This window comes from Marmota marmota, unplaced genomic scaffold (assembly GCF_001458135.2).
Source record: "Marmota marmota marmota unplaced genomic scaffold, marMar, whole genome shotgun sequence".
Taxonomy (NCBI): domain Eukaryota; kingdom Metazoa; phylum Chordata; class Mammalia; order Rodentia; family Sciuridae; genus Marmota; species Marmota marmota.
Window position 1 is genome coordinate 1,918,438 of NW_026000138.1, and position 14,141 is coordinate 1,932,578.

The following is a 14,141-nucleotide window of genomic DNA, read 5'->3' on the forward strand; positions in this document are numbered from 1 at the left end:
CAAAAATCAAAGCCAAAGCAATGCAGCAACTATTTTTGCAATATATTTTTCACAAATCAGATTAATAAAAATAAAATTTTATGATAAAGTCTCAACAAATGAGAAAATGGGCATCTCCTCTCCATTTATCAGAATGAATGAATATATCTGGAGGATAAATTTAGAAGCGTATACATTTGCCTTAGCAATTCCATTTCCAGAAACTGAATCCATATATATACTCATATGTGCACCATGACTATCATTTCTTACAAACACAAGGTATGCTTTCCTTAAAGATAAATCTATTTATCAGGGTAAATTAACAATTAAGAGAAGTGAACTGTTAGACAATATTGTAAGAAAATGAGAAAAAGCAAAGTTGTAAAGATTTCTACTAAAGAAATGACAGCAAGGTTGTTAAGCCTATTTTTTTTTTTTTAAAAAGATATATTTTCATCTGATTCAAATGTATGATATGTCAAGGTCATTGTACTGTCATGTATAACTAATTAAAACAAACAAACAAAAAAAGATATATTTTCCATCATGTGAATATCCTGGCTCCCCCTTCACCAGTTAACACAAATTTATCCAAACAAATACTATATTTTCATGACATTCCAACTTTATAATTAATTCGCAATCTAGAAATGGGATACACACCTGAATTTTTCTGGTCCAAATGCTCCATAAAAAGTAGTCAACTTTGCATGAGCCCTTAGTACCTAATGAAAAAATACCTTGATAAACTGAATGTTATAGGCAATGTATTTAAATAAAAACTATCTGGGTTTAATCCCCAGTACCCCCCACACACACACACACAAAAAGAAAAAAAAGAAAAAATTAGGGTCCTTCTAGTTCACAAGTCTTATATGCACCCTCATTTGATTCCACATTACAGGTCCATTCCTATTCCTTCTGCCTTTACATAACACATACACAAAATAGAATGATGAAAATATCATCTATCACATTTGATTACAAAGGCCTATGCACATTAATCATAGTGTCCTTCAAAATCAGTTTCCTCTATGATTTATACACATGTGCAAGGTGCTAGTATGGGCAAGGTGCTGAGTCCATCCTAGTAAAACTAGGCTGGATTATACTGAACATTTATTTTGAGAATCTAAATGTACTCCTCATGTGCACACACCCATGTATTTTGGCACCATCATAATAATCATTAATGGTTTATATTTATTTGAGTTTAGCAGATAATAGGTACTCTGCAAAATAGTTTATAGAAACTATTTCCATTTACCTCAGAAGGACTCTATAAAGCAAACATTATTTATGGTCCCATTTTGTAGAAAAGGGAGCTAGGGTTTTGTTTTTGTAGTACCAAGGATTGAAGCGGGGCACTCTATCACTGGGCTACATCCCCAGTCCATTTTTTATTTTGAGACAGGGTCTCACTAAGTTGCCCAGGCCAACAAACTTGTAATTCTCCTCCTTTTGCCTTCTAAGTAGCTGAGATCACAGGTGTGCACCACCATGCCCAAGCAAAGCTGAGGTATTAAAATGATAACTTGCTCTTAAAGAAATACAAAACTATCGGGAAAGGAAAAACATTGTGACAGCACATTCACCCCAAATTAATCTATCAATCTAATGTAATTGTAATTACCTCTATCAAGCCATCAGAATTGGCAGGAACAATTTTATCTTCTTTCTTCAAAAGCTAAGAATGAAAAATAAAAAACAGAACATCTACTATATTAGGTATTTCATAAAAGAGGATGGATTTTCTGTGAATTGATAAAAAATAATATCTTTGAAAACAAATTACGTTAAGTCTGAACAATAAACAAAAAGACTTTTTTAAAAAACAATGCATTACATAGGAACAGCCCAGAAGATTTTGCCCATATGTTATACTTTCATTTTAAGGGGTATGTCAGCTAGAATAACAGTCATTCTCATAGGTCTCTGAGAGGAACAATTTACTGCAAAAATGGCATTATTTGAAATAGCAAAAAAAAAAAAAAAAGTTACAAATGTCTACAAGATAAAAAGAATTTTTTTCAAAATTACTTATTTGTGCATAAGATAAACTAACATGCACAAACATTATAAAAATTACTCTCTACTTCATACCTGTTAGGATAGCCAGTATCAAAACAAAAAGCAAACAAACAGAAAATAATGAGTATTGGGAAGGACGTAGAAAAAATGTGTTCCTTGTATGCTGTCAGTGGGAATGTAAACTGGTGCAGCCACCATGGAAAACAATATGGCATTCCTCAAAAAAATAAAAACAGAATTAACATATGATTCTAGCAATTGCACTTGTAGGTACATGCTCAAAAAAAAAACCTCAAAGCAGGGACTTGAACAGTTATTTGTAAAACCATATTTATAGCAGTTATTCACAACAGCAAAAAAATGTGGAAGAAACCCAAATGTCCATCAATGAATAAACAAAGCAAAATGTGCTCTGTTCATATACAATGAAGTATTATTTGGCAATAAAAAAGAAACATATCATTGGCCCTTGCTTCAACATGAATAAATCCAGAAAATATGCTAAATTATAAAGAAGCTGGACAACAATGATACATATCATATGATTCCATTTATTTGAACTGTCCAGAACAGGCACAACTAATAGAGACAGGAAGTTTGCCTAGGTTGGGAGTTGAGAAAAACTGGAAGTAAATGTAATGAGTATAGGGTTTCTTTCTGGGATAATGAAAAAGTTCTAGAAATGATCATGGTGAGCAGGGCAGAGTGGTACAAATCTGTAATCCTAGTAATTCGGGAGGCTGAGGCAGGAGGACTACAAGTTTTGAGGCTAGCCTATGCAACTCAGCAACACCCTCAGAAACTTAGTGAGACTGTTTCAAAATGAAAAATAAAAAAGCGTTGGGGATGGGGGATATAGCTCAGTGGTAAACTATCTCTGGGTTCAATAATTCCCCAATGCTCCTGTCCCCCCTAAAAAGATTGTGGTAAATTGTATGATATACAAATGTTATCAATGAAATTATAATAAAAATTTTAAAAATATTACACATAGAGAATAAAATGGAAGCACAAAAAATGTATATGAATATGAGGTGGTAGAAGAAAGAAAAATAAAGAAAAAAATAAAGAAGAAAGGAATTCAGACAGACAAACCAACTTACCCTGGCTTTAGCATAATTGAGCATTTCCTGAGTTGTTTCATAGGTTATCCACTGGGCCTTCAGGCAATAATTCACTACAAATTCATCATCCTGTTTCACAAATAGTAAGTCATAGTGAAGAGACCTAATGTTGTTGATCAACACATCAGCTTGAGTACTCTAGGAAGTAGCTGGTGAAGCATACCTGGATTTTGTGTAGATTTTCCTTAGCTTCATCTACAAGTTGCTGCCATTTGGCCTGCTCACTGGTATCCACAGAACTCAAAGCTAGTTTCTCCAATATATCATTTGATTTTACCTTGTAAACAAGCTGTAATATAAACATACCACAGCAAATAACTTGAAGTACAATAGTATCTGTGGAAGACTTACTCTCACAGCAAACTGTGAGAGATTAATTTACGAATGAATCCTCATGTGGTTCAGGAATGAAGCTTAAAGAAAAGTAACGCTTTGGGCTGGGGTTGTGGCTCCTAGTATAGAGCTTGCCTAGCATGTGTGAGGCACTGGGTTCGATCCTTAGCACCACATAAAAAAAATAAAATAGATAAAGGCATTGTGTCTATCTGCAACTAAAAATATTTTTAAAATAAAGACAGTAACACTTAGATATCTGAAAGAAATTATGGAAACCATTTTTATTTACTGAGCCTTAACTCACTGTCAAGCAGTATACTAAGACCTTAATATGAGCTAAGACATGCAAGCAACCTAATTGTACATTAATGGATAAATGGATAAAGAAAATGTGGCACATATACATGATGGAATACTATCCAGCCTTAGGAGAGATGAAATCCTGTCATTTGCAAAAATATAGATGAATATGAGGACACTATGCTAAATGAATAAGGCAGGCACAGAAAGACAACGCATGATCTCACATGTATGTGGAATCTAAACAATGGAACTCAATACAGGAGTGGAATGGTGGTTACCAGAGACTGTGGGAAGGAGTAGATAGATAAAGGGAAGATGCTGACTAAAGGTACAAATTTTCAATTAGAGAAGAATAATAATTTTGGACATCTACTAAGCAGAGTAGTTACTATAATTAATAACAATGTATTGTATATTTCCAAATTGCTAACCAGATTTTTTGTTTATTTGTAGTGCTGGGGTTTGAAACCAGGGGTGCTGTTACCACTAAATTACACTCCTAGCCCTTTTTGTATTTCATTTTGAGATGGAATCTCCTTAAGTTGCCACAGATGGCCTTGAACTTTAGAATCCCCTGCCTCAGCCTCCTGAATAGCTGAATAGCTAGGTATGCACTACCATACCTAGTAAAGAATAGATTTTTTTTAAAATATTTTTTTTTTAGTTGTAGACGGACACAATACCTTTATTTATTTCTATGTGGTGCTGAGGATCAAACCCAGTGCCTCACACATTCATGATGCACGCCCTATTACTAAACCACAACCCCAGCACCCCAACCCCTGCAAAGAGTAGATTTTAAATGTTCTCATAACACACACACAAAATAGTAATTATGTGAGGTGACAGGAATACTAATTTGCTTGATTTAACTACTGTACAATGTAAATATATATCTCAAAATATTACATTGTACTCTGTAAAGTACATATAATGATTTATTGGTCAATTAAAAGAATTTTATAAATTATCTCAATTCGCACAAACACCTAAGTAGTAAGCATTTTTACCTCATTGTAACAAAACATCAAAGACTTAAGAAAGGTCCAGTAATGGGTATAAATTTATGCAACCCAAAAGCAATGCAGCTGGGTTTTCTTTGTTTTTAAGAGAGAGTTTAGCTACATTGCCCAGGCTGGCCTCTAACTCCTGAAATCAAGGGGTCCTCCTGCCTCAGCATCCTGAATCACTGGGATTACAGGAATGCACACCATGCTCAGCTTATAGCTGGTTTTTAAAAGACAATCACACAATTGTGTTTCATGTCTAGTTTTTTAAAGTCTATTAACAATTCTTTAGTGTCTAGAGTTAAGAACACTTGCTAAGGCAGGAGGAGAAGTTAGAGGCCAGTCTGTGTAATTTGGCAAAACCTTGTCTCAAAACAAAAAAATAGAAACAGCTAGGGTATAGTTCAGTGGCAGAGTACCCATGGGTTCAATCCCAAATACCAAAAAAAAAAAAAAAAAAGACAGACCTAAAATTTCAAGTTCCTTTTATCAACTTAAAAAGACATACTTTCAATATGGTTAAGACCACTCTTATTTTGTTAAATATTTTTTTAGTTGTAGATGAACACAATACCTTAATTTATTTATTTTTATACCCAGTGCCTCACAACCCCAGCCCCAAGACTCCTCTTCTTAAATATATCATCCTCTTTTCTCCAACTGGAAGTACTCCTTATTTTGGTTTTGCACTTGCTACCATTTCCCTATCCCTTCATTCATATTCCTCTCTAAACAATAAACAAAAATATTCTAACTGTTTAAAACCTCATATTTGTTTTTATTTTTTGGTACTGGGGATTTAACCAAGCAGTGCTTTACCTCTGAGCCATATCCACAGTCCTTTTTATTTTTTGAGACAAGGTCTTACTAAGTTGCTTAGGGTCTGGCTAAATTGTTGAGGCTGGCCTTGAACTTGCAATCCTCCTGCCCCAGGCTCCCAAATTGCTGGGACTACAAGTATGCAGCACCATACATAGCAAATCTTATATACTATTTTTTTAAGGATTTTTTTTTTAGTTGTTTGTAGACCTTTACTTTATTTATTTATATGCAGTGTCAAGAATCAAACCCAATGCCAGGCAAGTGCTCTACTACTAAGCCATAACCCCAGCCCCAAATCTTATATTTTTAAAACAACACATAGTTACCACCCATTTGGGAAATACTAATTCTTTTCTTCCCACACCATGGATTTAATCCAGGGGTACTTAAATAAGCCACATCCTCGGTTCTTTTTATTTTTTATTTTGAGACAGGGTCTCACTAACTTCCTGAGGCTGGCTTTGAACTTGTGATCTTCTTGCCTTAGCCTCCTGAGTTGCTGGAATTATAGATATGTATCTCCATGTCCAGCTTAAATTTTATAAAAAATATTTTTAGTTGTAGATGGACACAATAACTTTATTTTGTTTATTTAGTTTTCTTATGTGGTGCTGGGGATCGAACCCAATGCCTCACACATGCTAGGCAAGTGCTCTACCACTGAGCCACACCCCAGCCCCAGCTTAAATATTAATTCTTTAATCAAGTACAATTGGGCTATCTCCTCCATTCCTTTCTCTTTTTTTTTTCTTTTTAATTTATTCTTTTTAGCTATAAATGACAGATTTTTTTTTTTTTTGTACTGGAGATTGAACCCTGGGGTGCTTTACCACTCAGCCATATCCCCAACCCTTTTTTCATATTTTATTAGAGACAGGGCTGCTTAGGGCCTCACTAAATTGCTGAGGCTGGCTTTGAACTTGCAATCCTCCTTCTTCAGCCTCCCAAGTCACTGGGACTACAGGCATGTGCCACCACACCTGGCTAGAATGTATTTTGACATATCATACACACATGGAGTATAATTTCCCATTCTTGTGGTTGTACATGATATGGGGTTACACCAGTCATGTATTCACATATGAACATAGGAAAGTTATGTCTGATTCATTCTACTGTCTTTGCTATTCTCAACTCCCCCACTTCCCTTCATTCCACTTTGTCTAATCCATAAACTTCTATTCTTCCCTCCTACTCCCATTGTGTGTTAGAATCCACGTATCAGAGAGAACATTCAGCCTTAGGATTTGGGGGATTGGCTTATTTAACTTAGCAAGATAGTCTCCAATTCCATCCATCTATTAGCAAACACCATAATTTTATTCTTTATGGCTGAGTGATATTCCATTGTATATACTTACCACTCTTCCATTCCTTATTTTTTTAGTTGTAATACCTTTATTTTTAAAATTTATTTTAATGTGGTGCTGAGGATTGAACCTCACTCGTGCTATGCAAGCACTCTACCACTGAGTCATAACTGCAGCCCCTCTATTCCTTTTTTTAAATTTTTTATTTTTGATACTCGGAATTGAACTCAGGGGCACTCAACCACTGAGCCATATCCCCAGACCTATTTTGTATTTTATTTAGAGACAAGGTCTCACTGAGTTGCTTAGTGCATCGCTAAGTTGATGAGGCTGGCTTTGAACTCACAATCCTCTTGTCAAGCCTCCCGAGCCATCAGGATTATAGGAAGGTGCCACAATGCCCGGCTTCCATTCCTTCTTAAGAAACAAAATTTTCAAGGAATTCAGTGACTTCCCTATGGCCAAATACACCAATCATCTTTCAGCCTTGATACTCAGATCTTCTCTGTAGTATCTGCAATTGCTGATTGCTCCCCATTAAACTGAAAATTTTCCTCCTTTGTCTTCTATAACTATGTTCTTGTAGTTTCCCTCTTTATTACTTCCCAAATGCATAGATAGCCCTTTTTCCTCTACCCGCACATGTCAAGATCTTATGCTTGATCTTTTTACTACACATGTTCTCCAACATTGCTGAGCTCCTCTGGTGTTCCCCACCTCCAGTCAGCCCACCTCCCAGCTTCCTCCCAGACAGCCCTATTTACCAATCCCTTACATCCAATGTTACAGAGCAGAACTCTTATATTGTACTCATGACCTGCTCTTCCACATGTATTTCTGATTTTAGAGAATGGCACCATCATGCAATAATGTGTCCTCTGAGCCAGAGTCATGCTAGTGAAACTTGAGTCCTCTGTCCTTCCTGACATATGATCACTACATTGTGCTGATTCTGCTGCCTATCTCTCTCTATTACCAGCCTCTGTCTCTCTCTCCTCTCCCCTCTGTCTCATACATCTTCACTTCTTGGGATTGGTTCAGCTCTCTCATAGAGAGATGATATTTGAGCTATTTGGTTTACTCTCTTTCAAATAATCATTCCTTTCTCCCAAAAGATAACCTGATGGAGACACTCTCCTGCTTAACGTACTCAGGAGCTCCCCATTACCTCAGTCCCTCCAGCTCTGGCCCATGCTTATACATCACCGCCCCCTTCTGTTCCCTTCTTATGTGACCTAAACTCCAGTCCTGATTCCCAGGAGTTCCTGGAAGCAGCCTAAGCCTCACTCACTGCCATCATGCCATTCTTGTCACTACAGTCCCCTTCCCCTCCCTGGATGGTCTGACATACAAACTAACCTCTCCATGACATGGTGTCTCTCTGCCCCATTACAGGTCACTCTTCCCTTTGACTCCTACTCTACCAGTCATGCCTCAGTAAAGGCCTGATCACAAGAAACTCCAACATCTCACAAGTCTGTGTCTCTAAAGCCTCCAGAGTACCAGGAAGTGCCCTTTCAGTGAAGGAGCGAATACAGGCAAAATTACCTCAACATCTAGTCCAAACTGGATGGCAAAGCTCTCAGCTTCAGCAAATCTGTGTTTGTGAAGTAACCGACTCAACCTGGTACGTTTAAAAAGAAATTTCATTCAGAATTTATTAATGAAGGAATTTAAACTTCTTGTTAAAGGGTAAAGCTTAAAATAAAAAAGTTACCTGTTTTCTGGTAAAGCTTCTGTGAGACACCTGAGCACTAAAACAGAGGTGGTATCCTCAGACAGTCTGAAAAAAGATCATGGTATCAGTGCCCTGGTTATTTAGGGTTAATGAGCAAATTTTAACTTGCCTGTTACTTAACAATTTATCAGATAAAACAAAACATGACCTACTTTGGATCATTTTTGCTAATTCCTTCCAGAAGATATATGGTGTCCTACAAAAACAAAAACATGATTAAAATTCCAAGATAAGGAAAATGTATTTTTATCATCGATAGAATTACAACTGATTCAATTAAGAATCCATCCATCGATGGGTTTTAAACCACCAAGGAAAAACAGTTAAGAAAAAGAATCTTCCCGTGGTCTCAAAATAACACCGCACAAATTACTTATTAATTATAAATAGGAAAATATATCTTTATAAGTGGAAAAATCTGGCAGAAGTGTCTTCGTCGAGAAATCAAATTTAACAACACAGATACAGGACAAATGGGAACTATGAGGCACTTACTGTGATATGGCTAGGACCCAGAATTACCTATGTAGTACTTGTGTCAAAAGAGCTGAGCATGAATCTAACCATGATGAAATGATCAGAAAAATCCACACAGAGGGCCATTCCACAAAACCAGATGCTGGGACTCTTCAAAAATGCCAGTGTCTTAAGACAAAGACTATGGAACTACACTAGATGGAACAACTCCATGACTAAATTCAATAAATGATCCTTGATTAGATCCTGGATTAAAAATTATAATAATAATGGCTTTAAAGTAATTGATACAATCGTGAAATTTGAATTTGGAAGGTATATTTTATAACAGCATTGGATTAATGTTAAATTTTCTGAGTGTGTTAAGTATACTGTAGGAGAATGACCTTATTCCTATTTATTTATTTATTTGGTACTGGGGGATAGAACACAGGGGTGATTCATTACTGAGCTATATCCATAGCCCTTTTTATTTTTTATTTTGAGAGAGGGTCTCACTAAGTTGTTTAGGGTCTGGCTAAGTTGTTGAGGTTGGCCTTAAACTTGCAATACCTCAGCCTCTGCAGTTAGGCATATACTACCGTGCACAGCAGAATGACCTTATTCTTAAAATATACTTGCTGAAGCATTTAGAAGTGAGAAGACAGAAAGTCTACAAGTAATTTCTAAATTCTTTAGAAAAATATTGCATGTAAACGTGCATATAAAAAAAAAAAAGGAGGGCTGGGGCTGAGCAGTACAGCGCTCGCCTAGCACGTGTTAGGCACTGGTTTCGATCCTCAGCACCATATGAATAAATAAAATGAAGGTATTGTATCCAACTACAACTAAGAAAATACTAAAAAAAAAAGAAAAAGAAAAAAAGAAATGGAACAAGATAGGTGAGGTGGTACATGCCTGTATTTGGTATGTACTAGATATTTCGAAGGCTGAGGCAGGAGGATTGCCAAGTACCAGGCCAGCCTGAGCAATTTATTTATTTATTTATTTTTTCCTTAAATTTTTTTTTTTTTAAAGAGACAGAGAGAGAGAGAGAGAGAGAGAGAATTTTTTAATATTTATTTTTTAGTTCTCGGCGGACACAACATCTTTGTTTGTATGTGGTACTGAGGATCGAACCTGGGCCGCACGCATGCCAGGCAAGCGCACTACCACTTGAGCCACATCCCCAGCCCCAGCCTGAGCAATTTAAAGTCATCCTATCACAAAATAAAAAAATTAAAAGGGCTGAGGATTTAGGTAAGTGATACAGTGTTTGCCTAGAATACTTGAGGCCAAGCACTTGACCTGTATTGTTTAAAAAAAAAAGAGAGAATAAAACAAATATGGTAAAACTTTTTTTAAAAGGTTACAATTTAAAAAAATAGGAGCATCACACTATAAAGTTATGTACAATTATTACATGTTAATCAAAATATTTTAAGTAATGTTTAAGGAAATAGGAATGTTAACTACCTTGATTTAATCATTACACACTTTAGACATATATTGAATTATCACATTGTAATCTATGAATCTGTACAAATTAAAAATAAATAAAAACATTAGTCCTTCCTAAAATTATTATCTGTATTTCCTATAAAAAAACAATAATATTGAATAAGCAGATGACTGATGTGCTATTTGATTTTCTTTTCTTTTTCTTCTTCTTCTTTTTTTTTTAATATAGAGACAGATCTTGGTCGAGAAAGTATATCTGAGTTAACAATAAATATAAGGGCTGTGGCTGTGACTCAGTGGTAGAGTGCTTGCCTAGCATTGTGAGGCACTGGTTTGATCCTCAGCAGAACGTATAATACATAAATAAATTAATTAAAGGTTCACTGACCAAAAAAAAAAAAAAAAAACCCTTAAAAAAATAAATAAATAAATATAGTTACAAACTTGAGATCTTTCCAGATATTCCATTAGGATCCAGATATTGAGATTAGTTACACTTAAGTTTTTAAAAAATTAATAAAAAGTAGTTTAAAATATGTATAAACTTACTGTGCTAATTCCTGTTTGAACCAGAGAAGAAATACTAGATACTTCCAAAGAATATAGTATTTCCATTGAAGGTAATGAATAAACCATGAGATTTCTCATCTAAGAGAAATAGAAAAGCAACTAATTGAGTGGGTCATTATAAAACTACACGAACAAAAGAGCACCAGACAATCTAGGTCACACATTTCACACCTGGTACACAAAGCTAAACACAAAAAATTCCTTTTCAAGTAAACTCGTTATTGTATTATTTAAATGTTACATATAAAATTATGTTTTATTCCATCTTTACATCTGTTGAATAAAAACCCATATACCTAAGTCTACTCTACAACTTTTATTTAGGGTGAATGTAATCCTTTGTCACCAGGATTATATATATAGACACTTAGGGACTATTTGATTTCTAAAACACTATATTTAAAAAGTGCAGCTAAGATTTATATCACTTTTTTTAAATGGAAAGAAGGAGTTCTATAGAATTCTTTCTGATTTGTGAAGTGTCTGTGTGAACTAAGAGTTTATACATTGTGAGCATTGCTTAACATTTATTTTTGTATTTATAAATGCTATTTCTAACGCGATATAGACAAACATGAAATAAAAATTTCCAGTACCTTTTTATCAATTGCAGTTGTCAGAGCTACTAATTTGAGATTTGTAATCCCTTGCCTAAAAGAGAAAAAACCTCCAAGTAATCAAACAGGCTTTGACAGTTGCTAGATATGTTAAAGTGATACTCTTGCATAAAGTTGCAAAGGATTTACAGAAGAGATGTTGGACTCTTTCTCCATGTTTATAGCCTAGATTGACATTCTGTTTCTAACATAGTTACTTGGAAGATCATAATGTCTAGTTGTTTCCAATGGAAATATGCAGACAAGTTCATCCTTCCTCTCAGACAAATCACAGTGTAGTTTAGAACATTAGTCTGAACAAAATCAGATAAGGAACCTGGTGCTAAGAGATGGAAAATTACTACTAGCCAGTCATGACATACCAGGTGACTGACGAAGGAGACTCTGCTTCTGTAGTGAGGAGAAACTCCTCTATGTGAAGGGAGGGCCAGTTCCATATGGGAGTGAGCGTGTAGACATCCCACAAACTCAGCACATTCTGAAAAAGAGACATTCTACTTACATGTCTTTTAATTGACTATAAATTTACACTTCAGGACATTTACACACACACATACACTGAAACAAAGCACAGTACACTAGACAGTAATCTACTCCAGGTCAAGTCCTTGTCTTGGTAAGTTTGACAACAATTTTTTTTTAAATATTTTCGTGTAAATTGACACAATACCTTTATTTATTTATTTTTTTTTAAAGGTTTATTTTTTTTTTTTTATATTTATTTTTTAGTTTTTCGGCGGACACAACATCTTTGTTTGTATGTGGTGCTGAGGATCGAACCCGGGCCGCACGCATGCCAGGCGAGCGCGCTACCGCTTGAGCCACATCCCCAGCCCCACAATACCTTTATTTTATCTATCTATTTTTATGTGGAGCTGAGGAGCAAACCCAGTGCCTCACATGTGCCAGGCAAGCACTCTACCCTGAGTCACAACCCCAGCCTAGTTTGACAACATTTTTACTTTCATTTTTGTTTGCTGGGGAATGAACCCATGAGTACTCTACAACTGAGTTACATCTCTGGCCATTACTGTTTTTTATTTCATTTAATTAATTTACTTATTTTATGGTACTAGAGGCTAGACCCAGGGACATTCCACCACAGACCTTTTTTTTTAAATTATTATTACTTAAATTTTAAGGCAGAATCTCATTAAGTTGCCCAGGCTGGCCTCTGGCTTACAATCTTCCTGCAGTAGGTAGGATGTCAAGCATAAGCCACCACATCTGGCTAACTTTTTCTACTGTTACGAGTATCAGGACTAAGGTACAGAGTGTTTGTTTTGCATGCTTTAAGGCCCTAGGTTCCATACCCAGTGTCACAAAAAATGAACACACAAAAACCATAGCATCAACTGCAAATCTGAAGGAGATATATAAAAGAAACATACATCAGTATCAAGAATGAAAAGTAGATTGTCTATCAGCTGGAACTTCTTTGAACCTACAAAAGAGAAAGCAAGATGTCTAAGAATTTATTTCAGTGTTACAGAGTTATGTTAAAATTGGAAACTAACATATTCAAGATAGCAGAACCTCAGAAGTCACCATTTTTCATTAATTCCTGACTTTTTTTTTTTTTTTAGGTGACCCTTAAATACAGACCTCCCAAAAGAAGAATAACAACAGCAACATGTCAAGAACAGTCATGTGTGAACCATCAGCAAACTAATCTAAGTTTCAAAAAATAGTATGTTCAAAGGCCCATTCACCAACCTAAGAATAACAAGAAATCTAGAACTAATAAATACAAAAGTACTTTCTTTTTTCTTTTTTTAATATTTATTTTTTAGGGCTGGGGATGTGGCTCAAGTGGTAGCGCGCTTGCTTGGCATGCGAGCGGCCCGGGTTCGATCCTCAGCACCACATACAAACAAAGATGTTGTGTCCGCAGAGAACTAAAAAAATAAATATTAAAAAAAAAAAAAAAAATTATTTTTTAGTTGGACACAATATCTTTATTTTATTTAATTTTTTTATGTGGTGCTAAGGATCAAACCCAGGGCCTTGCACATGCTAGGCAAGCAATCTACCACTGAGCCACAAAACCCCAGCCACCAGATGTACCAGATGTACTTTCATTGATTTATTTTACCTTTGATAATCTCTGCATCAATATAATTCTTAACCGTCATCCCTTTCTTGGAAGGATCTGGTTCCCATTTTGAGATTGCACAATCACCAGTTCCCTAGAAAAGCAAAAATGATACATCAATTGCAAATTTGGTCCTAAGACCTGAACTTTCCTCAAAATAGAAACATGTAAATTGTGTACATTACTGATTTCAAATATATTTACATATTTAGAGCCCAATCAGCTTTTGTCTCCCAGTTCCTCTAAGTTTCATGAGAATAGAAAGAACAGTGAGCTGTTGATACATTTT

At 35.5% G+C, this 14,141-nt stretch overlaps 1 protein-coding gene across 1 annotated transcript in view; it reads right to left on the bottom strand.

The window, feature by feature from the left end:
- Window positions 1-14,141, bottom strand: part of Kntc1 (kinetochore associated 1) — an 87,951-nt gene that overhangs the window by 54,901 nt on the left and 18,909 nt on the right. Inside the window, 12 exon segments of the mRNA XM_048785481.1 lie at window positions 646-707; window positions 1,616-1,669; window positions 3,117-3,206; window positions 3,301-3,426; window positions 8,464-8,539; window positions 8,633-8,698; window positions 8,806-8,849; window positions 11,120-11,218; window positions 11,737-11,791; window positions 12,120-12,235; window positions 13,149-13,201; window positions 13,853-13,946. Coding sequence (XP_048641438.1) covers window positions 646-707; window positions 1,616-1,669; window positions 3,117-3,206; window positions 3,301-3,426; window positions 8,464-8,539; window positions 8,633-8,698; window positions 8,806-8,849; window positions 11,120-11,218; window positions 11,737-11,791; window positions 12,120-12,235; window positions 13,149-13,201; window positions 13,853-13,946 — 935 coding nt within the window.